This window comes from Astyanax mexicanus, unplaced genomic scaffold (genome assembly GCF_023375975.1).
Source record: "Astyanax mexicanus isolate ESR-SI-001 unplaced genomic scaffold, AstMex3_surface scaffold_37, whole genome shotgun sequence".
Classification (NCBI taxonomy): Eukaryota; Metazoa; Chordata; class Actinopteri; order Characiformes; family Acestrorhamphidae; genus Astyanax; species Astyanax mexicanus.
In genome coordinates this window covers 349,105-373,643 of record NW_026040047.1, presented here as the reverse complement: position 1 = coordinate 373,643, position 24,539 = coordinate 349,105, and the positions used below count along the sequence as shown (strand labels likewise).

The 24,539-nt window shown below is 40.9% G+C and overlaps 1 protein-coding gene across 1 annotated transcript in view; it reads right to left on the bottom strand.

Annotated features, from left to right (window-relative positions):
- Positions 1-13,893: 13,893 nt before the first annotated feature.
- Positions 13,894-24,539, bottom strand: part of LOC111193656 (uncharacterized) — a 138,561-nt gene continuing 127,915 nt past the window's right edge. Inside the window, exon 2 of the mRNA XM_049473372.1 lies at positions 13,894-21,770. Coding sequence (XP_049329329.1) covers positions 15,391-21,024 — 5,634 coding nt within the window. The 5' untranslated portion in view covers positions 21,025-21,770 and the 3' untranslated portion in view covers positions 13,894-15,390. The remainder of the gene's footprint in view (positions 21,771-24,539) is intronic.

Here is a 24,539-nt window from a genome sequence, read left to right as displayed (position 1 = left end):
AAGAACGGAGTGGGGGAAGGGTACACACAAGAGGAGGGCAAAGTAGAATAACAACCAGGCAGTAGGCTGGTGGAGATTAAACTGGAGAAGATTCAGCAATGAATGTTGACTATAAATTATTTACATCTATATTAAAGCGAAGAATAGAAAAACTATTACCTGGATTAATTAATTTAGATCAGACTGGTTTTATCAGAGAAAGACAAACACAGAATAATATTAGAAGGACATTACATATAATTAGATATATTAATCAACATAAATTAGAAGCTGCCTTATTAAGTTTAGATGCTGAAAAAGCCTTTGATTCAGTCAGATGGTGCTTTTAACACAGTCTTATCATGCTTTGGTTTTCATAAAACAGTAATTGATATATTCAGGGTGCTGTATGGTGGATCATCCGCAAAAATTAAGATTAATGGCATTTCAAACTCATTTACCCTGCAAAGAGGAACAAGACAGGGATGTCCAGTTTCCCCCCTTTGCTTTGCCCTGTTTATTGAACCACTAAGTCAGCGGATTAGACAAGACATGGATACTGAAGGGATAAAAATGAGGGCCGGAGAACATAAGCGTGCTTTGTTTGCTGATGATTTATTAGTTTACTTATCACAACCTACACAGTCACTGCCAAAACTGATAACCTCTCTTGAATCATATGGGATGCTTTCAGGATATAAACTCAATATTCACAAAACTCAAGTAATGACACTGAACTATGACCCACCTGATCAGATTAGGAAGAAATATAATCTAAATTGGAATGCGGACTCAATTAAGTATTTAGGGGTCCATTTACCTAAGGATCTCTAAATTGTACAGCCTAAATTTCCTACCCATAAATGCAAGAATAAAGTTAGATATACAGAGATGGAATACTGTGCCTTATTTAGGCCTACATTCTAGAGTGGAGGCTATTAAAATGAATATTTTGCCAAAACTGCTCTACCTCTTTCAAACTCTACCAGTGGAGGTTCCATGCCAACAGTTTGATGAATGGAATAAGTTAATATCAAGATTTTTGTGGAATGGGAAAAAACCTAGGATCAGATTTAAATCAATGATGCTGAGAAAAGACAGAGGAAAACTGAACCTCCCTTGTTTACAGGACTATTACCATGCAGCTCAATTAAGACTAATAGTTTGTTGGTGTAGCCCAACAGATCATTGATTCAGATAGGACCAATAGCAGCTTTAATTGCTGATGAAAAATTGGAAAGTAAGTTAATTGATGAAAATAATCCTTGGTTAAAGGTTGCATTGAAAACATGGCGTGAGGTAGCCAGAGTATATAATATACAAAAATCATCTAGAATGCTAAGATGGTGTGCATTTGATACAGACTTCTTTCAAATGGGCTTTATTATCGATTTAGACTTTGAATCAAAAAAGGTCTCACAAATTATTTTACCTTTTTGGACAAAGAAACCTTTATGAGTTTTAACTCTTACAACTAAAGCACGGTCTTGAGCAGGATGACTTCTATAGATACTTACAGGTTCAAAATTATTTCAATCGAAGCATGCCAAAATTAATAGAAAAAAGAGAGGAGGGAAATTTTAAAGTATTCTTATCAGCAAATGATTCAGGTATAAGTAATAAAATAATTTCTAGGATGTGCAATGGTTTTCAGCAGGCCAAATTTGATAATACACTATATGTTAAGGAGAAATGGGAGAGAGAAGGTAATTTTTCTATTAGTGAGGATGGATGGCACAGGATATGCAAATTACATTGGAAGTCAACTCGCTCAGCCATGTGGAGGGAATTTAACTGGAAGAACATCATGCGGTATTTTATTTCCCCTTTGCAAAAACGACATCTGGACACTGGTACAGAATGCTGGAGACGCTGTGGGCAAAAGGGTGCCAATCACCATCATATGGAATTGGAAAATTCTTGTGTCATATTGGAATGACATACGCTGGAATTTGGAACAAATTTTAGAGTGTGAAATCCCGCTAATGTGCGAAGTCCTGTACCTGGGTAAGATCTCTACTTTAAAACAAAATGAAAAGGATAGGAAACTAATGCTTGTTCTCCTAGCAGCCAGCAAGAAAGCAATAACAAGAAGATGGTTATCACAATATTCTTCCATTGACAGATACTGCATTGTTTTTGAATTATATTTAACATTACATGTAAGAAATACATTTAAAAGTTTTGACCCCCCCCCCCTAAACTATTGGGGGTGAATAATATATATTTGTTCATCTCAACAAATTACAATATCATTTTCAGAAATTTAGTTCAAAATGTGAGACTCATGCATAGGTCAGATCTATTTTATGTGTTTATTTTATTATTGATGATTTTGGCTTACAGACAATGAAAAAACAAAAATCAGTGTTTTAGAAAATGTAATTATTATTAAGACAAATTAGTTCTTTTGGCAGTGTGCTGGAAAATGAAATCTGCATCTCCATAAAAGTTGTTGTCAGGGAAAACACTGCACTGACTTTAGACTTGATAATAAAACACAGTGGATCAACACCAGCAGATGACATGTCTCTCTAAACCATCACTGATTGTGAAAAACTTCACACTAGACCTTGAGCAGTTTGGACTGTGTGTCTCTCCACTCTTCCTCCAGACTTGCTTGATTACCAAATGATACGGTAAAATTTACTGATGATCAGTGATGGAGAGCCATGTCATCTTCTGGTGTTTGTCCACAATTTTTATGGAGATGCGAATTTTATTTTTCAGCAGGACTTGGCACACTGCCCACACTGCTGAAAGTACCAATTAGTCTTATATAATATTTTAACTTTCTAAAGCACTGATTTTTGGGTTTTCTTTGGCTAAGTAATTTTTTTAACAAAATCTTTATTATTGTCCCATTGCTTAAATAGTTATTTCTTTATTTAATTCATTTTTGAGTGTACTGATTTGACTTTATATTAGAAGGAACTATTAGTAGGAACTAAATTGCAACCTGTGTTGTGCACTGAGCCTTTATTATTGCTGTTTATGTGCACACTGCTGCTACCAAAAAAAGCTACTAGATTACATACATATCTTAATTAAATTATATTAAATTATAACTTAATTAAATTATCAAATTATAAATTTGACCATTAGTGCCTAATGTGGTGTATTACAGATCACTTGTATCACTTTGCATCACTTATATCAAGCCCACCTTTTGAAACAAGATATTGTAAATTTGATGAATCAAACCAATGACTGACCATAGACTAATCTAAAACTGGCATAGACCTCTCTGCTGTAAAAAAAAGAAAAAACAAAATCGAATCAAATCGCGACCCTAAAATCTGAAATAAAATCGAATTGAGGATTTAGAGAATTGTGACACCCCTAGTACTTAGTAACCTGATCCGATTTTATGCGGTACACATTATAGTTATTTTGCTAGAATTATTATTATTATTATAAAATTTGGTTATTACTTTTTCATTATTTTAAATAGCAGGTCCTTTATGTTTATTTGTTTTTGTTTTAGGTTTTTTTTTGGTAATAGTAGTTTGTTGTATAGAGTTTTTCGTTTTTATTTTTGGAAATTCATTAGATTATATTTTTGTTAGTATTTTGGGTTTAGTGTAGTTGGTTATATCCAAGTTCTTATTAAATGCTGTTTTTAATCTTTCATATAATCCGGTGCGGTATGAAAATAGACTGAAAATAGACCTTTCACTGATAGTGGGCCTGCAGTCCCTGCAGTCCGCCTTATGGTCCAAAAAAATTTGGTAGTTTATTTGTTGGTTACATGTAGAGCTGGGCGATATGGAAAAAAATCTTATCACGATATAGTTTTCCATATCAGTCGATATCGATATGTATCACGATATAAATCAAATCACGTAAAAGACGGATTAAAAACAAATTAATCCACAGCAAAAATTTTCCACAGCAGAAAAAAAAACTTGGGCTATTAGCTCAATATTAAATATTTCGTTTGTTTAGAAATTATTTTATATTCTTAAACCATGTTAAATTATATTAGATTAGTAGGGCAGGCCCGAATAGCGTTTTTTGAGCTCAGAATATTCGGCACTGATTGGCAGCGAATATTCGTTTTTAAAAAGACGGATTAAAAACTGATTAAAGTAAAACAAAAAATGCAACTCACGGCCCCTTTAATTCACCAAAAACTTTTCCAGGACCCGGCCTGAAAAAAATATATTTCCCACCTTTTCCTCAGCTGGGTCGGGCTCAAGAAAATGATATGTGATGGGCTGTTTTTTTTTTGTTTGTTTCAAGGATTCAAGGAGATTTTATTGTCATTCGCATCTTATGTGGTACATGAGGTGGAACGAAATTGTGATCTCACGATCCAGTTTACAGTTTGTTTAAGCACTTAGGCTTTTGTACTGCTGCAGTGCAATATTTCGATTTAATATTTTGAAATTCGTTAGATTTTATTTCTTTTAGCATTTTGAACTTAGATAATTTGTTTTTTTTTTTCCAATTTCACATTTATTTTTTCTGTTCGTTATGTTCTATCGGTTATTTACTTTGCGTTTTTTTGTAGTATTATTTTATTTTTTTTACTGCCTGCTGTTCAATATTTCAAATTTATATTATGAAATTCGTTAGATTATATTTCTTATTGCATTTTGAGCTCACTTTAGTTGGTTATTTTCCGAATTCATATCTATTTTTCTGTTATTATTAAATAGTTTATTAGCTTAGCTTGTCATTTTTTACATTACATTACATTACATTTGGCAGACGCTTTTGTCCAAAGCGACTTACAATAGTCAAGTACAATGTAAAATAAGTTTAAAGGTAAAACATCATTGGATAGGGACAAAAGGAGGTAAAAGGGGAATAAATTTTCACTGATTTTTAATGAATGTTGATTTATTAATTTAAAAGCTGTACCTAAGTATTTTAAGCCAGACAGACACTGTGTGATTTTTATTGAGTTCATCTGCACTTTTAAATGGTTTGTCCTGTAGGAAATACACGCGATTTATATGCTGACACTGTTGTCTGACTGAGGAGCTGCTTTCCGTCAAATGCAGCCTGTAGGCAGGAAAAAATCCAGCCAGAACCGACCATATCATGAGCCAGTTTTAAAGCCACTAATTTAGTAGAGCATTAAACTACAAATCTGAGATGTAGCTGCTGTACTTCTTAATCTCTGCCCCCAAAACGGTGCATTAACTTGCTTGACAGACGCGTCAAATGCCCCGAGAGCACGCGCGGCGCGCAGCGCACCGATTAATTCATGCGTTGAGCTTTAAACGCGCAGCTGAGCTGTAATTGGGGAAATATCACAAAAATCACAGTGTGATTTGTTACATTAAAAAACAGACCATTTTCTTTCACCTATAACCTGACAGGGCCCAAGGAAAGCGGTGTTCTGGACCAGCCCGAGTTCATGCAGCGCCTGAGTCAGGCTGGCGTTCAAGCTCGGGTTCGGGTTCGCGTTCAGGCAGATAATCTAAATGATAAATGATTTTGTGTTTTTGCACTTGGGCCATAAGCTCAATATTAAAAAGTTCGTTTGTTTAGAAATTATTTTATATCCTTAAACCATGTTAAATTATATTAGATTAGAGGAAAGTAATTTAGACATCATTCTTAAGGTGTTTTTGTCCTGTTACCGCTCCGCAAAAAAACTCTTCTTTTAATCCCGCGCCCGCCACATACACATTTTTGCCGCACCTGCCCCGCGGTCCTAATATAAATTGAATTAATTACATTTAGTGCTTAAAATTTACTTAAAATGTATTTAAAACGCGCTGAACAGTCCGGCCGTTTATTCCCACAGTCCAAACACTATGGTTGTTTGCGTGTGTTGGTCAATACTCCACTTTTCTTTAGGGTTTTTTGTTGCATGCATGAGAATAACTGCGTGATATTACAATTTTCTTAACTATTTATTAATTTGCTCCAGCGTCCTCTGGATTGGTTACACGTTTTGTGTTTTCGTTGGTCAGCTGACTTGGATCAGATCCAGCCCCAGTGGTACTTGGCTGAGCATGCAGTTCAGCGTGATCACGTGCTGCGCCCGTTTGCGGCGCTACTTAGACGGGAAATGGAAATGAATGTTTATCGAATTCTATTGCACAGGCTTATCATCGTCATCGAGGGAAAAATTATCGCGAAACAAATCGATATCGTTATATCGCCCAGCACTAGTTACATGCCTTTTAACTTGGCAGGTGAAAACTGGACCTTGTGTTAGAATCTAAAGAAACTTTTCCTTGTTTGTAGATTGTACATTGTTTGATTGTTTGTACATTGTCAGGCCTGAGCAACCGCGCCTCCTCTCCGGCACTCTCTGAGAGGAGCATTATGCCCATATAAGGACATCCGCTCGTTCAGAGCACACACACACACACACACACGGCTGCTCAGCCCTGATCACAGACTGGCTTCAGCTGCGGAGAGCAGCTTATAAGCAGCTGCTCTCCTCCACTCTTCGCCGAGTATTGGTCACTATCATGGTCTGTGGCTCCTTGCGGTTCCAGCCTGTTAGCTGTCTGTACAAAGCGTTCTCCCAGACGATCCTGTCTTCCCGTTTTTCTGTATTTTGTATTAAGTATTTTCTGTTATATTTCCTGATTTTGTTTATTTGCCCAGTTTTATTTTTCAGCCTAGCCATTTTCCCTAAGCTCTGCTTAGAAGTTTTTTTGTTCTAGTTTGTTAGCCTAGTTGTCCTGTTTCCCCCGTTGTACCGCGCTACGCGCAGGTCTTATTGTTTTGGCCACTTCCTGGTTTTATTGTTTTGGCCACTTCCTGGTTTTATTGTTTTGGCTGTTTTCCGTTTTTTCCCGTTTTTCAACGTTTTCTTTACTTTGCCTCGTCCCATTTTATTTGTCAGTTTCTGAGTTTGTTTCTAGTTTTTCCCATATAGTTACTGTTGCCTGTTCATTGTGTTTTCATTTTGTTTTCCATTTTGAGTTTATTATTTTCCCTGTGTTTTGAAATAAACACAACTGCTTCGTATTCCATCCTAGCAGTGTCTCCCTTTTCTCTCTCTGCCTGATCCCAGTCAGGTCTGACACACATGAACCTTTTTTTTTACCTTATACATCAATTTTAGCCAGTATCATTAGTTCTACTATTACGACTCCAGAAGAAATGTTGTTAGTTAAACTATGTAATGGTTTAACATATTTAGCAAAACAAAGATACATATATAAATGCTAAGGTTTTGGAGGCCCTAAGCATAACTGGTCAGGGAGGCTCCCCACCCCCTGCAAAAAAAAAAAAAAAAACACACACACACAAACACAAAAGGTTTACGCAAAATTTTACTATTTATTAAAATTACACATGTAACTGTGAATATTTACAACGTTATAAGTAAGGCCAATAACAGTGAAGAACAGCACAAGAGTACTATTTATAATGTATAAATAATAAATGAAACGATGCATGTCTATTTTAAGCAGTGGACACGTCATTTACACAAGCCAGCCTTAAAGGTTATGAAATTATCGTTTATATTCGTGGTGTATTTATATCAGCCTGTCAAAATCTATAGAGCTGTCTGATCCTGCTGTCATACAGACCATTTGGATAGTGCACTGACGGCATTAGTCAATAGGTAGGCTACTCTGTTTATTAATTTTTTAATAAAGTCACTAAAAATCTTCAAACTACACTACTACTATTTGCAAACGTGCCACGTGCCTTGCAATACCCAGATTAGTTTCTAGTTAAGCGTTTAAAGCTACCAAATCAGCAAAGCCAACGTAACTAGCTCAGGCAACACCACTGAACATGAAGTAATCAAAACTATTTAAACCTTTATCATCGAAGTTACTCACCAGAAAGGGATGCATGGGCCTCATCTTTCTGCTTCTTTTTCTTCTTCTCAGCTCCAGACTCAAACCGTCGCTTCATAGTTGAATTACCATTTAGTAGCAACTTCGCGCGGTGAACTTGTCTCCTGCCAAACTCAAGTAGCGTTGCTACTTTAGTTAGGACTAAGGTTGCCAGATAAGTTACGATTTTTCATCCTATTTGTTTATTTTATTTTAAGTTTTTAACTTACACAAATATTTCACTGGACAAGTTTTTGTATAGAATGGCCACATACACTTTAAAAATGGTTAAACATGCGCAAGATTTAGCGCCTCCATGCATTTTTTGATTATTTATTTGACTGGAAAATGTCACATCTGGCAACAACCAACAGAGCAAACCGAGCCGTGCCATTTCAGGCAATAGGGGTGGGGGCATTATATTATGCACAAAAATAATAACGTGCCGCTTTTAAGTAGTAGAGTAGGTGCCCCATGCAATGTTTAAAGACAAAAAAGATGAGCGTATCATAAATAATTCACATTGGGTTTTAAATTTAATAATGTCATAATTTCAACACATTTCATTCTCAGTCAATTTGGCTCCCTGCAACTGCAAAATGGTTGAGGCCTAACGCTGGCTGCGTTGTCTGCGTATGCAGAGCGGCGGCCCTGGTCTTTGGTGTAGGCCCCTTCATCGGCCCAGGACTTGATACATCTGGGCTCTGCAGATCCTGTCATACATTTAATTGTAAAACCAGGGCCCTGTTATCTGTATTAGAATGTTTCAAGAAAACAGAAATGAAAGACGGCGTAAAACTTAAATCAGACAGCATGAGGCCATTGAACTGATCAAATAAATATAGTCGGTGCGCGCTCGTGAACTGCCTGTGCGCTTAAATCCATAAAAGCTGCCGCATGCAAGGAAGAATAAAACCAGACTTGTAAAATTAAGATTAATTTCTGTAAAATAGCAAATCTTTATCTTTAGAGTGAGGAAGAGGATTTTGCAATGCCTTTGAGGAGTAAGCGTATAGCTGGATTAGAAAACGAACTTGGATAATCTGACTATTACAACGTGCCTTAATTGATTGGCATCAATAATTTTCTGCGGAGAGAAATTTGGCTATGTTGTGTAGTACGAGTGAGTACCAGAAAGCACAAACGGTCGTAGCCAGAATAAAAAATATATTAATTGGAGGGAGAGCCAAAGAATTGTAACTTTAAGTGTCGAAAGAGTTAACCTGTAGACATGCAGTTTTGAGCGCTAAAGGGTAGAAAGTTAAAATATATATCGTGGGATTAAATGTCTGAAAGCGGGCATGGTTCCAGGAACTGTTTGGCTGCTGGGCAGAGGCATCTGAATAAATGCGACAGCAACGTTATTGCAGTGACCAATTATAAAATAAAATTATAATTACTGATTCCCAGGTAATTAAACTGAGCAATGATATGATCGAAGTGCAAGAAGAACGACCTTAATGGATAATCTTGATCACGGCTTCGTGGTTACAATATATAATAATAATTTTAGAGAAAATAATATGTAATGAAACGCACGCGATCACCACCGGATAATTTTGTGCAGAACTAAAGAGGCAGATCCAGGGGCGAGGGTTTAAAATCGAACTGCCAACATTCGGCAAACCATCGCCCTTGAAAGTAAACCCCCAAAACCGACGGACAGAGGAAAACAATTAGAAATACCGGACAACAACCGAGAAAGCGAGACCAGAAAAACCACAGGCGACGCAGCAACCAACAGAGAGGAGACGACGTACCACCAGCACGGACTGAAGACACCGAGAAAGAAAAAATAAAATAAGAAGAGGAGAGCAGGCGACAATCGCGAGTGAGTGAGTGAGTGAGTGGGTGGGTGGGTGGGTAGGTAGGTAGGTAGAAAATGTAGGCATCCAGCAGCAACAGTACAATACAATAAGAAACAAGAAGAATAAGAACATACTAGACATATATCAAAACACAGAAGAATAGAAAAGATATAAGACTATATAAAAACATATATCGTAAACGGAGAGAGCAGTAGATGCTTGGCTGAAACGCCAAGAAATATAAATATGCATATGTTACGAATATTTCTGAGAAGTGAATATGTGAAAACCCAATCGTGAGTAACCGTATATGTGACAGTAAGTGAGGCGAGGTTGGGGAAGTGATGGTGGAAAGAATGAAGATCTAAGCGGTAGAATAATGTCCATGTGGTGTGACTGGATTAAACTAAGTCAGCAGAAGCATCCCGTCCCCGATGGAAGGAGTTAAAGAGTCCAGAAAGGCGGAGCGAAGGCAGAGAGGCCGGGCGAACCGACGTTCTGTCGAATTTTGCCACCCTGTCAAACCGTGCTACCCTAGTACAAAAGTATACGTAAAAAAGTGCTAGAAAAAAAACCCATATTTAAACATGCTACAGCAGGAAATTCATAAAGCCTGAAACAAAATATCGGGAGACAGTTTAAAGTAACGAGGGGAGACCATAACTTAACAGATAACCATAAAACAAGAAACAAATAATGGTCCTACGCATAGGCACTGGCGTCGAGAAGCACATCTCGATGGGTTGCACAATTCGACAGAATACTGCGTTGCAGGGAGAGGCAACCCAGAAGCAGATCCACAACGCTCTTTGACAGCGAGCAAACGAGAGTCAGAATTCCACACCGAGGCAGCGACCGCCTGAAGGACCGAGGCAAGCTGGGGCTCAGTGATGTGCAGACACTATGGCCCAATGTGCTTGAGCAACTGCCGTTTTGCCGTCCTTGGCTGACATTGCCCTTCCGAGGGAGGGGAAAAATAATTTAGGCAAATATGATTTCATATTTCATTTATGACCCAACCTCTCGCGATGGATGGTAACCATCGCGATGCAACGCCCACTTTTTTGTTTTTCCAGAAACTGACCTTCTTTAGGTCTCCTTCACCTAAAACTTTAGCAGGGACTGTACAGAAAATTATCAAATCAGTTATATGACTTAAATGAATTAGAGTCAGGTATGAAAATTAAAATACCCTACAGATATGCCTAATTGGCATATTATTATATTATTTATTATTATTATATTATTATTAAGATATTATTATTTATATCTAGGTTACAGCTTGTCTTCGTTTTTTTTCTACATGTCTGTATTAATTTTAAACATTTCATGTTATTCACGCAAATAGAATAAGCCTGCTCGTTGTGCGTCGGGAAACTTGCTCATTGTCAACCAGTGTTGGACACCTTACTTTGAAAAAGTAATCAGTTATATTTACAAGTTACTTCTCAAAAAAAGTAACTGAGTTACTAATGGAGTTACCCCACTATAAAAGTAACTATTACCAGTAAAAGTAACTATTGATTTACTTTAAATTATGTAATTTCTATATTATTAGAAAAATAACAAACAAAAATAAACCCAAAATGTTGACAAAAATATAATCTAACGAATTTCAAAGCATAGAAACGAAAAACGTTAAAAATTGTATTAATATGGGGGGCGCTAGTGAGTACCAGATGGAGTAGACACATTTCTCTGAGCTCCTCTCCACATTATATTATAATTCGACATTTAATTTGGAATTTATCAGTTTACCCGACCGTTTTGTTGATTTAATCGTTTAATATGAGTAGGACGATGAGAAAAACGAAGGCAGAACGTGGAAAACAGGACAAAGATGAGTCGGCAGGCCACACTTCGCCAAAGCTAACTTCGTTAGCACCAACGGTGGGATGCGCCGAGCGCCGCGTGGAACCCAAAGACGCTGATACGGATTCGGGCAGCATTCTCTCGGCAATACACAGTATGAACAACAAGATGACTGACAGATTCGATGCACTGGAGGCAACCCTGGCATCCACTCAGGCATCCTTGGTGAGTCTCAGTAGCCGTGTGACTACAATCGAGGAGGTTTATTCCAGTCAAGATACCCATCTCGCAAAAGTTGGGCAAGTGTGCTCGGAATTGCAGAGAGAAAACCGAGCACTGCATGCCAAAGTGATTGATCTGGAAGCTCGCTCTCGGCGTCAAAATATTAAAATTGTTGGCCTACCTGAGAAAGTTGAGGGAATGCGAAAGAGAAAGTTTATCCCTGAAATGTTAGGTGCCAGTAATTTCCCGAAGCACGTAGTGGTGGATCGAGCGCACCGTCTGGGGAGCAGATCTAGTGAGAGGGGCGACGAGGCTCGGCCACGCGTCATGATTGCCAGGATCCACCCTTTTCAGGTCAAGGAGAATCTCGCCAACAGTTTCCCTTGATATTCAACGAGAGGGCGGTTCATATTTTCCCCGATTATCCTCCAGAGGTGATGAAGCAGCGCCAGGCGTTTGACGGAGTTCGTGACAAGCTGAGGATGGCTGGGGCCAAGGTTGGTTTTCGTTACCCAGCCCGGCTCAGAGTCACTGTGGGAACATCGGAGCAAGTTTTTTCTTCACCGCTGGAAGCCGAACAATTCGTAAATACTCTGGCTTGAGTGCATAGCATGTTGTGAGACGACACATTTTTTTGGTATGTAACCTACTACTATTATTGGTCTGGACGCTTATGTTTTTCCCTTTTTTTATTTTTTTATTTTTTTATGTACATTAAACAGATCATAGCTATTTGGAGAGAGGGCTTGGGACTACTTTTTTCCGTTAGGCTTAGTTTCGCTATGGTCCGGTGTTACACCATTTTCTGTGACCGTCGGATTCTGTGACCACAGAGAGCGCTATTGCACAGTTTCTGTTCACGGGCACGAGCGCGCTACGTAGACTGCGTAAGCTACGCGGACTCGCTTTATTTTCTCCTTCTGCTGCTGTCGGTCCGCCGGACGATGAGAAACGGTGTTTACAGTTTATTTTGTCTATATCTTAAACATGAACGTTTCATTATTAATTCTCTACATTTTCACCTTGTATGAAGAAGGCAGGGGGGGAGTAAAAGATTAGATAAAACCTGAGTAACACTGAGTAACTGAGTAACAGAAAACTGAGTAACACTAAGAAAATGTTTACTTTTATCCCATTACTTTTATGTTGGTAGTATTGCAAAACAGAAGAAAATGGATTGATTATCTCATACTTTACACCTGTGCTATCATGCTAAACATACATTAGATAATGTGTATCATATTTAAACTGATATATAATTAATTCAAATGGTAGTTATAATGGCCTTTGGGATGTTAAAAGATAATTACATTTATAAAAGGTTTAGGTTATTTTTTCATTGTTTTCTGATATTTTGGAGACAAAATGGGCTGAAACATGATGCAACTGTAAATATGTGCATTTGCCAGGTCCTAGGTCCCAGGTCCCAGGTCTTAAGCATGAGTTATAAAGTTGTTGTTTTTTTTTGTGAAAGTGATGCAATCACTGGGCTTTACTCATACTGACAGCTGGCATCAGAATATGTGACCCTATTCCACCTACATTTAAAACAGTGTAAAACCAACCAAATCGTCTCAGATTACTCACCATCCCTTCACCTTTTCAGCTACACACAACACTTATTACTGGACTTGACCATAATGCTTTATATTAAGGGTCACATATTCTGACAGCTGGTATCAGAATATGTGACCCTATTCCATCTCCATTTAAAATAGTATAAAACTAACCAAATCTTCTCATATTACTCACTGTTCCTTCACTTTTTTCAGCTAGACACAGCATTTAATACTGGACTTTACCATAATGCTTTGGAACAGGGGTCACAGATTCTGACAGCTGGTATCAGAATATGTGACCCTATTCCATCTCCATTTAAAATAGTGTAAAACCAACCAAATCTTCTCAGATTACTCACCATCCCTTCACCTTTTCAGATACAAAATAAAATCAAGAATGGTATTCACAGCTAAGCCTTGGCATAGGGGGTCACGGATTATGACAGCTGGTATCAGAATATGTGACCCTATGCCATCTCCACATAAAACCAACCAAATCTTCTCAGATTACTCACTGTTCCTTCACATTTTTCAGCTACACACAGCAGTTATTACTGGACTTGACCATAATGCTTTGGAACAGGGGTTACAGATTCTGGCAGCTGGTATCAGAATATGTGACCCTCTGCCATCTCGACATACAATCATTTAAAACCAGTCAAATCCTCTCAAATTACTCACTATCCCTTTACCTTTTCAGCTACACAAAATATTTATTACTGGACTTGACCATAATGCTTTGTGTAGCGCTCCTAAACAAGGTTTTAGTGATTTTACCCATGTAACTGAAATAACCTACAAGAGCGCCCTGAGTTCTCTTGGTTTATATAGGTGGAAAATTTATAATTTTACCAATTACTGAAAGAAACGTGTCTATCACAGAAGTTTAAAATGTACAATGGCGGTGCCTCCAATATCTACTAGGGCTAGGTTTAAATTAGTCCTCACTCTCTGAATAACAATGCAAAGAAACAAACACTTTAAAGACAGTATGATATATTATTTACTTACATATGAAGATATGAATATGAGTTAAGCAATTATAAAATATATATAGATATAGATATAGGTATATATATATATCAGGTATTTGTATATATTAGCAAGATATAATGTAACAAATATGGTATCAATTCTCAACAAATACAATCAAATAGGTTTTAACCCAGTTTCAGCTCTAAATAAAATAAAATCCTTTTTCTTTAAATAAAATCAGACTTCTCTAATTATACAAATTACTGTAATAAACCTCCAAAAACACTGTACTCAATGGTTATAAACTCAACACTGTAATTTTAACTGTGTAGTGGGCCCACACACACACACACACTCTCACACACTCCTAAGCCGGCATCTAACTAACCAAAAGTACTCGTTGCAGGCCTGGAATCGTAGCTAGCGTGCGTGGTGGCCTTAAAACGAAAAAGTACACTGGCCGCTTCACTCTTTCGAGCAAGAAATAAAAGTGTAAACAGAAGTATTCCACCTTACGTTGTGGTTGAACTCGCTCGGGTGAAAACCCAGTCTCACTCAGTGTCTCCCACTCACTCTCTCTCTGCAGCAGCACAGCGGGCGGGGCTGCTCGGGCGACGGGGGGTTAGCTTGGGGTGGCTAGGCTAACAGTTCAGTCCTCCACGGAGCTTGTGGAGATGCAGGCTGGCCGGACTGGCTAACCGCCAGCGATGCTGGTCGAACAGGCAGGATCTTCGGCTTGGTTGGACTCACTAGCGCTTGGTTTCGCCAACCAGACAAGTCCAGCGTCCACGATGCACAGCGTTATCCTGTACTAGGTTAACACACACTCAGTGAACTTAACTTACTCTTGATCAGCAGCGTATTCACAGTTTAGTGTGATATCGGACAGATAACACAACTGAAATACTACGTTAATGCTCCGTAGTCCATGGAGACAGCTTAGCTAGATAAAACTAGAACTTTATTTCTTTCACACTCCTCCTTACTCTCTCCTTCCCTCTCGCACCCATCCAGCTTCTCCCGCACTCTTTTTTGACCCGCCCCCTTTCTCCCAGCAAACCTACACTGCAGAGAGTTATGGGACAAAATAAAGTAAAATAAAAACCAGGTAAATATAACAGTGACTGAACAGAGATTATTCTTTAGAAACAATTACACGAACTATTCAAATAAACATTATTATTTTAGGAATTATTATAGCTAGTTATTCACCAGGGTTACACCCTCCCCCCACTAATGGTCAAGATGTCCCCATATGACCTACCCTTACATCAGCGGCATGGTATCTCGGGCATTTGCACTTTCTAATCCTTCAAACCTAATGACTACTCCCCTATGGACTATTGTGAGTGGCTGGTCTCTAGATCTGCCACGTTCATCATAGGTAAGTCGGATAATAGGCTTGACTTGTCTCTTTCCTAGATAAGGAGTCTCATCTTCACTTGACTTGGCTTCCTTGCTTGGGCTTGACTCTGTGCTCTGTTGGTTATGAGCATAGGCTGACTGAGTGACATCTGGGCGAACAGAAGAGCAAGAACTTGGAGCAACATTTTTATCTATGCAACTACTGCCTTCGTCCTTTGTGTCAGGATCCAGTTCCAGCTGCGTCAGAAGGTCATCGCTGACCTCTTGGTCACTCAAAACCACGTCATCTCGCTCATAAGCATCATTCATTTGCTCCTCACCATCATGTGCTACTTCGTAGCTGGATGTGTTCTCTTTGGTCTTGGCAGACACGAAATCCAGGTCACGGGTGTAGCCGATCTCATAGTCTTCCTCACTTTCAGAATCACTTGTAGAACACAGCAGTTCTTTGTCTCTACTGGTCTGTTTGTGAGCTGTAAAGGGATGACCAGGCCCTCTGGTTTTCGGTCCAGGTATCTTCCGGTGCAATGGCTCATCATCAGCAGGGGATGGTAATCTCACAAGCTGTCCTATAGGCAGGAGGTGGTCCCTGTGGATGGTTTTCACACTTCCTATGCCTTTCTCAGGCTTCACTTGATAGACAGGGAGATTTGGCATCTTTCCAATCACCACGTATGGTATGGGATTCCATCGACTTTGCAGTTTGTGTTTCCCCTTCAGTCCAAAGTTCTTGAGAAGGACTCTGTCGCCACGGTCAAGAGCCTGGAAACGAACCAACTTGTCATACAACTTTTTGTTCCTTTGATGGCTCTTGTCCGCTGCTTCAGCTGCCAACCGGTAAGCATTCTCTAAGTCCTGTCTCAGCTTCTTTACATACTGGGAGTGTGTGACTTCATCACCATCTTTTAGAGAACTGCCGAACCAGACATCCACTGGCAATCGAGCCTCTCTGCCAAACATCAGGAAGTAAGGGGAATACCCTGTTGCATCGTTTTTAGTGCTGTTGTAGGCGTGGACCAGACTAGCGGCATGCTGACTCCACTGACGCTTCTGGGAAGTTGGTAATGTCCCAAGCATTGACAGAAGAGTTCGGTTGAAGCGCTCTGGCTGCGGGTCACCTTGCGGGTGGTAGGGCGTGGTCCTCGACTTCCTCACCCCTAACAGTTTCAGAAGTTCTCGAATGAGTTGGCTCTCAAAATCTCGACCTTGGTCGGAGTGGATGCGAGCAGGCAGTCCATAGTGAACAAAGTACTTTTCCACTAGAATTTTAGCTACTGTGATTGCCTTCTGATTCTTTGTGGGAAACGCCTGTGCGTAGCGGCTGAAGTGATCCGTCACTACCAAGATACTAGTGAAACCACGGGAATCAGCTTCTAATGAGAGGAAATCTATGCATACAAGGTCCAGGGGACCACTGCTTGTAATTTGATGGAGTGGTGCTGCTCGCGGACTATTGCTCTTTCGCACAATGCACTCGCCACAGTTCTTCACATACTGCTCAACTTCATGCGCCATTTTTGGCCAATAAAATCTGTTTCTGAGGTGCTCGAGGGTTCGCTCGACCCCTAAGTGTCCTAGATCATCGTGAAGTGCAGTCATCACTTTCTGTCTGTATCTCTGTGGAAGAACAAGCTGGTAGGTCTCTGCCCCAGATGGCCTTTTCTTTACTCGATACAGCAATCCATCTTTGGTGACCAACTTGTCTGCTTCACGTTTCATCAGACCCAGTTCAGGAGTCAGTTCTGGCGGCCAGTGGTTAGTGTTGAGAGCCTGCTTCACCGTTTTAATGACCATGTCACTTTCCTGCGCAGCCTCAATATCTTCTCTGTCCAACAACTCCATCTGATCTCCTGCCAATGAAGTAGGGAAAGCATAAGCTGTAGGTATGGCCTCTGGAGGGGTGCATAGAAGTTCAGCCAAACTGAAAGGCGTCTCATGCGATTCTTGAGCACGAACTCTGTTGCAGATCGCTCTAATTCCAGGAAGGGATATGCTTCTCCACTCCACACTGGTGCCATCTCCCAGAGTACACCGGGATAGAAGGTCAGCGTCTGTGTTAATCTTTCCAGGTCCGTATTCAATGTCGAAATCATAGGTTGTCAGGGCTGCAAGCCACCTATGACCCGTAGCGTTCAGCTTTGCTGTAGTCAAAACATAGGTGAGAGGGTTATTATCAGTTCTCACAGTGAAACGGGCACCATACAAGTAATCGTGGAACTTATCCACCACAGCCCATTTTAGCGCCAAGAATTCTAACTGGTGAATGTGATAATTCCTCTCAGCATTGTTCAGTCCTCGACTGGCAAAAGCGACTGGTCGCAGCCCATCTGGATGTTCTTGATTCAGTACAGCTCCAAGACCACTTAGGCTAGCGTCGACATGAAGAATGAATGGCTTGTCAGGATCTGCAAAGGCCAGTACGGGGGCCTGTGTAAGACACTGTTTGATCTGCCCAAATGCCTTGGTGCACGCTTCTGTCCATCTCTGTCCAAATGGTTCGGACTCCTTGAAATACTTGATGTTGCTCGCTTTGTTTGGCTTGCTTTCTTTCCTTAGAGGAGCATAACCTCGAGTTAGGTCTGTCAGGGGCTTAACAATTGAGGAGTAGTTGGCGATGAAACGGCGATAGTATCCGCAGAACCCCAGGAATGACCTTAAGGACTTGATATCACAGGGCTGGGGCCAGTTGGTGACAGCTTCCACCTTCGAGGGATCGGTGGCTATGCCCTCGGCCGACACAATATGACCCACATACTTGACACGGGGTTGGCAGAACTGACACTTGTCCAGTGAGACCTTAAGTCCAGCTTCTTCTAGTCTGTCCAGCACCTTGAGGAGCCTTTCCTCGTGTTCTTCTAAGCTCCTTCCAAAGATTATAAGATCATCAAGGTACACTAAGACCTGAAGCAGGTTCATATCTCCAACCACCTTCTCCATAAGCCGCTGAAAAGTTGCGGGGGCCCCGGAAACCCCTTGTGGCATTCTCTGGAAGTGGTAAAACCCTAATGGACAAATGAATGCGGTCTTCTCCTGGTCCTCTTCCGCTACTGGAATCTGGTAATAGCCACTCCTTAGATCGAGCACCGTGAACCACTCGCTACCAGTCAGGCAATCCAACGCGTCATCCACACGTGGGGTGGTGTACTGATCTGGAACTGTTCGGCTGTTTAATGTGCGGTAGTCTATGCACATACGGACACTTCCGTTTTTTTTTCTTGCAACAACAATTGGCGAGGCATATGGACTTCTGGACTCCTTTATAATTCCAGCTGCCAGGAGGTCCTGAATATGCCGCCGCACATCTTCGATATCTGCTGGTGCCAATCGGCGTGAACGCTCACGAAAAGGACGAGAGTCATTTAATCTGATGCGGTGCTCCACACCTTGGGCCAGTCCGACATCCCACTCTTCCAATGAAAAGACTTTGGTCCTTTGAGACAGCTTCTGTTTGAGCCTATTCTTCCAGTATTCAGGAATAGGTGAGTCTGCAAACTTGAAGTGCTCGGGATCAATCTTAACAGAGGTAGTCATTGTCATGGCTGGAGTAGCGGTATCGGTAAGGTATAACTGACCTACTACAGTTCCTGCTGGTACAATCACTTCTTTTAGAGATTCATTCTCAAGGACAACTTTAAAGTTGGTGGCCACTATAGCTGATGAAGAGACAACCATGGGCTGGAGCAAAAGACCTTGAGGGAGCACAAGTGAGTCAGAGTCTTCAACTAACAGAACACCTTTTTGAGAGGGATGGGAAATGCTCACACTGCATTGTACACAGTCGGTGCTACATGGGGCAATGCAGAGTGGTTCAGGCCCCTTCCAAATGATCTGACCCACTGCCTCATCTGGACCACGGTACCCTACACTAGGATGTGTCTTGGCAGCCTGTGTGAACACCCTGTTTAGGCCTAAGGCAGGGGCTATGTCCACTCCATGGGCCTCCTTACAGAGTTGGGCCAACCTCTGAAACAGATTGGCATTTGTGCCAAGTATTACTGGTGTCTGGTCCGGGCTCCTCGGCCCTGGGCATACCAATGCCAACACAGAAATAGTTTCTTGTACCCCAACTAGTTCTTTGGGGAATTGTACGTTCACAACAACGTATCCCTTATAAGGGTAGCTGGACTCACTAAGACCCCACACAGCTAGGCCAGATACTGGTTGAATTGGAACATCTATCAAATGCTTTTGGTGCCACTCCTCAAATATGATAGTGACCTGTGACCCACTATCTAGAAGTGCACTGCATGGTTCGCCATTAATCTTTATTTGAACAATGGGTGAGGGACCTATTAGTCCACTGGGAACTGCTTTTTGACTTGCGACTTCCACAGCACTCCTTTTGGAAGAACAATGTAGTCTGTCTGATTCGGCAGCAGCTGCTTTACCAGTGTTCCCTTCTTTGAGCTCTGCTCGCAGGCTTAGAACAACTGACTGATCAGACTCTGTGGTTTCGACAGTTTGTACTGGCCGCACTGCAGTGTTTACTTGCCTCCGCGAAGCTAGGTACTCTTCCTGAACTCTGATTTCACCAAGGAGTTCCACGAAACTTGGAGGGTTATTCTTTCTTTCCCTCAATCTCAGCTGAACCAGTAGGAGGTCTGAGGCCACTGCTCCCCGTAGGAGCTGCTCCACACGGACTCTGTCTCTGTCACGTGAAGGAAGGCCACCTATCTGTACCACCTTGGTCAGTGATTTTTCTAATCGTCGCAAAAAGTCAGACAATCTCTCGCCAGATCTTTGTTGAAGAAGTCTGAATGAGAAGTACACATCCTCCGCTGATTCAGCGGATCCAAAAGCGGTATTTAATGCATCCAGATAAGTCTTGGGGCTGGCCTCAGGCTCACTGGACCTTACAGACTTTATTACTTCGAGTGCGGGCCCTTTAACGCTTTCCATAATTCTGCGTTTTTTCTCTTTCTCTGAGCACTCACTCTCCTCCACCATCACATATGCTTGCTCTAACCAGTGTTCTAAAGACTCTTCTCCTGCAGGAGTTGGGATGACCCCAGAAAACATCCTGAAACGGCGGTAACTGTGACCTTCGAGTGAAACTGACCTGTTCTGTCTTAGTAACTCACTCATGGTTTGGACAATAGTTTCTGTTGAGCTTGGAGGTTGAGTGGACTGTGGGCACAAACCTTGGAGGTCATCCAAAGTTTTCCCTTCAGCCCTAAGCAGACCATTCAGCTTTTTCAGAAAATCATCCGATTCAATGAGAGCTCCATCAGTGACAATGACCGTCCAGCGTTCAGATAAACCCTCTGGTATGACCTCTGGGGGGACAAGTTTGGGATTGATCTTCTCTTTGCACTCACACAGAACTGTCAAGCTTTGCATTTTAGCATCAAACGATCTCCCTCTGACTCGTACTCGGCCCCAACATCGGACAGCGTTCATTGCCTCCTCTATCTGTCCTATAGCACACTCTTTAGGGACCCCCACAATAAGAATGGCATGGTTTTCATCTAGTTCTTCACCTCTACACCAATTGATTAGGTGTTCTTGAAACTGAGAGTATAGCAAGGGATCCATATTTTTAAAGTGAGACTTAAGACACTATGCTATCTACAGTATCTTAACTGTTTAAGGTTTACAGAATTTTAACCAATGAATATGTACAGCTAGTTTTTAGGAATTAAACCAAATCCCAGCGGTGCCTCCATTTATGTAGCGCTCCTAAACAAGGTTTTAGTGATTTTACCCATGTAACTGAAATAACCTACAAGAGCGCCCTGAGTTCTCTTGGTTTATATAGGTGGAAAATTTATAATTTTACCAATTACTGAAAGAAACGTGTCTATCACAGAAGTTTAAAATGTACAATGGCGGTGCCTCCAATATCTACTAGGGCTAGGTTTAAATTAGTCCTCACTCTCTGAATAACAATGCAAAGAAACAAACACTTTAAAGACAGTATGATATATTATTTACTTACATATGAAGATATGAATATGAGTTAAGCAATTATAAAATATATATAGATATAGATATAGGTATATATATATATCAGGTATTTGTATATATTAGCAAGATATAATGTAACAAATATGGTATCAATTCTCAACAAATACAATCAAATAGGTTTTAACCCAGTTTCAGCTCTAAATAAAATAAAATCCTTTTTCTTTAAATAAAATCAGACTTCTCTAATTATACAAATTACTGTAATAAACCTCCAAAAACACTGTACTCAATGGTTATAAACTCAACACTGTAATTTTAACTGTGTAGTGGGCCCACACACACACACACACTCTCACACACTCCTAAGCCGGCATCTAACTAACCAAAAGTACTCGTTGCAGGCCTGGAATCGTAGCTAGCGTGCGTGGTGGCCTTAAAACGAAAAAGTACACTGGCCGCTTCACTCTTTCGAGCAAGAAATAAAAGTGTAAACAGAAGTATTCCACCTTACGTTGTGGTTGAACTCGCTCGGGTGAAAACCCAGTCTCACTCAGTGTCTCCCACTCACTCTCTCTCTGCAGCAGCACAGCGGGCGGGGCTGCTCGGGCGACGGGGGGTTAGCTTGGGGTGGCTAGGCTAACAGTTCAGTCCTCCACGGAGCTTGTGGAGATGCAGGCTGGCCGGACTGGCTAACCGCCAGCGATGCTGGTCGAACAGGCAGGATCTTCGGCTTGGTTGGACTCACTAGCGCTTGGTTTCGCCAACCAGACAAGTCCAGCGTCCACGATGCACAGCGTTATCCTGTACTAGGTTAACACACACTCAGTGAACTTAACTTACTCTTGATCAGCAGCGTATTCACAGTTTAGTGTGATATCGGACAGATAACACAACTGAAATACTACGTTAATGCTCCGTAGTCCATGGAGACAGCTTAGCTAGATAAAACTAGAACTTTATTTCTTTCACACTCCTCCTTACTCTCTCCTTCCCTCTCGCACCCATCCAGCTTCTCCCGCACTCTTTTTTGACCCGCCCCCTTTCTCCCAGCAAACCTACACTGCAGAGAGTTATGGGACAAAATAAAGTAAAATAAAAACCAGGTAAATATAACAGTGACTGAACAGAGATTATTCTTTAGAAACAATTACACGAACTATTCAAATAAACATTATTATTTTAGGAATTATTATAGCTAGTTATTCACCAGGGTTACATTTGGAACAGGGGTCACAGATTCTGACAGCTGGTATCAGAATATGTGACCCTATGCCATTTCTATTTAAAATAATGTAAAACCAGTCAAACCCTCTCAGATTACTCACTATCCCTTTACCTTTTCAGCTACACAAAATATTTATTACTGGACTTGTTACGTGCAAGTCTAGCCCTAGGGTGCTGGATATGTTCTGTGTGCTCTCCCTCTGTGTGTGTGTGTGTTTTTTCATGTTTCTCTGCAGGTTGCAGTCCACCTGACCTTCATGGGAGGAGCCATGGGCTATAAAACCTGCAGTCACCACCAAGATGGCGGCTAGAGCTCACACAGGAAGTGGGGCCTACTGTGTGTGCTTCTAGTTCCCCTGCTACCTTCACTACCACCATCACTGCCATGTGCTTTATTCTGAGTGTTTGCTCTTGTAGTCATTCCTTAGGGAATATCTTTCAGTCCTGTTTGTGCCATACAAACTTATACCAATTTGAGGAGTCCAACAGGTAAGGTTAAGGCGCCTTATACATTTCCATCATGTAGCTGTCTTTGTGTATAGATACATTAGGTTAGCAGGCGGGTGCTTCTTTTGTACTTATGTTGTTAGTTTAAGTAGTAGTTTTTATTTTGTTCTTTTGTTTAGGATAAATAGTTTAGATTAAGTTTATGTTTTGTTTCTTTCTTTCCTTTGGCACCGTCACCGTTGGCTCCTCTTAGGCCTTAAGACTCTTAGGCCTTGGTATTGTTTAAAGTTGATGTTTGGCAGTTTTAAAATAAATCACTGATTGTGAAACATCTAATTCTGGTCTGGTCTCCTCACTTCCCTTCTGTTCCCTTTGTTGCAACCATTTTTAAAAACGAGCCAACTTGGGTTGTAACATATTGGGGGCTCCGGGATAATTTTGGGAACAGAGTGTGTGGTGAGTGGACTAGTACTAACTGTTTGGTGGTAGCAGTAGGTTTTGTTTGTTTGGAAGCTGTAGTTTGTTGGGATGGCTTTGTCTGGTAGTCTAGCTGCATTTGTTCAAGCCCCTTCAGTAGATTTACTTAATGTCTGTAGGAAGGATGTTTTGTTGGAGATAGCGCAGCACTTTGGTATTTCAGTCTCTAAATCTTTGGTTAAAAGGGAACTAAAAAGGATTGTGATGGAAGGTTTGGTAGACTTGGGTGTTTTAGCATCTAGTGTAGAAGGTGATACTACAGTAGCGAGTGCTACTTCTGCTTCTTCACCTATTTCTGAGAAGCCAGTTGCAGTTACTCCTGCTTCTCAACCAGTTGAGCCTCCTGTTGTGCAGGAGATTGTCCAAACGTTACCTGGAACACGTGCTACACTTCCACGTTTTGATCCTTTTTCTCCTTTGGAAACTGGGTCAGATAGTCGGGAGAAAGCTTTAGTAAAGGTGAGGGTTGCACGGTTGCAGTTTGAGTCTGAGGAGAAGCGTCAAAAGTTAGAGATGGAGAAAGAGCTTGCAATTCGGCGTATGGAGTTAGACGTTGAGCGTGAGGTTCGCTTGCGAGAACTGGAGCTTGGGGTGAAGCGCTCCACTTCAAACCCAGTTGTACAGAAGGTTTCTTCTCCAGCAGTTGTAGAGCTAGCTGCTTCTGAGGCAATAGAGGCCTCTAGCCAAACTCCATGTCCTTCTACATCTTCTGAATCTCACTCTTCATCTCTTAATGTGAGTAAGCTTATTGCTTTAGTTCCGCCTTTTAGAGAAACTGAGGTAGACACATATTTTTGTGTTTTTGAGCGCATTGCTTTAGCTTTAAGTTGGCCTAAAGATTTGTGGACACTACTCCTACAATGTAAGTTGACTGGGAAAGCTCAGGATGTTTTATCCTCTTTGTCATTAAATGATAGCTTGGATTATGATACAGTTAAGACTGCAGTGTTGAGGGCTTATGAGCTTGTACCTGAAGCCTATAGGCAGCGCTTTCG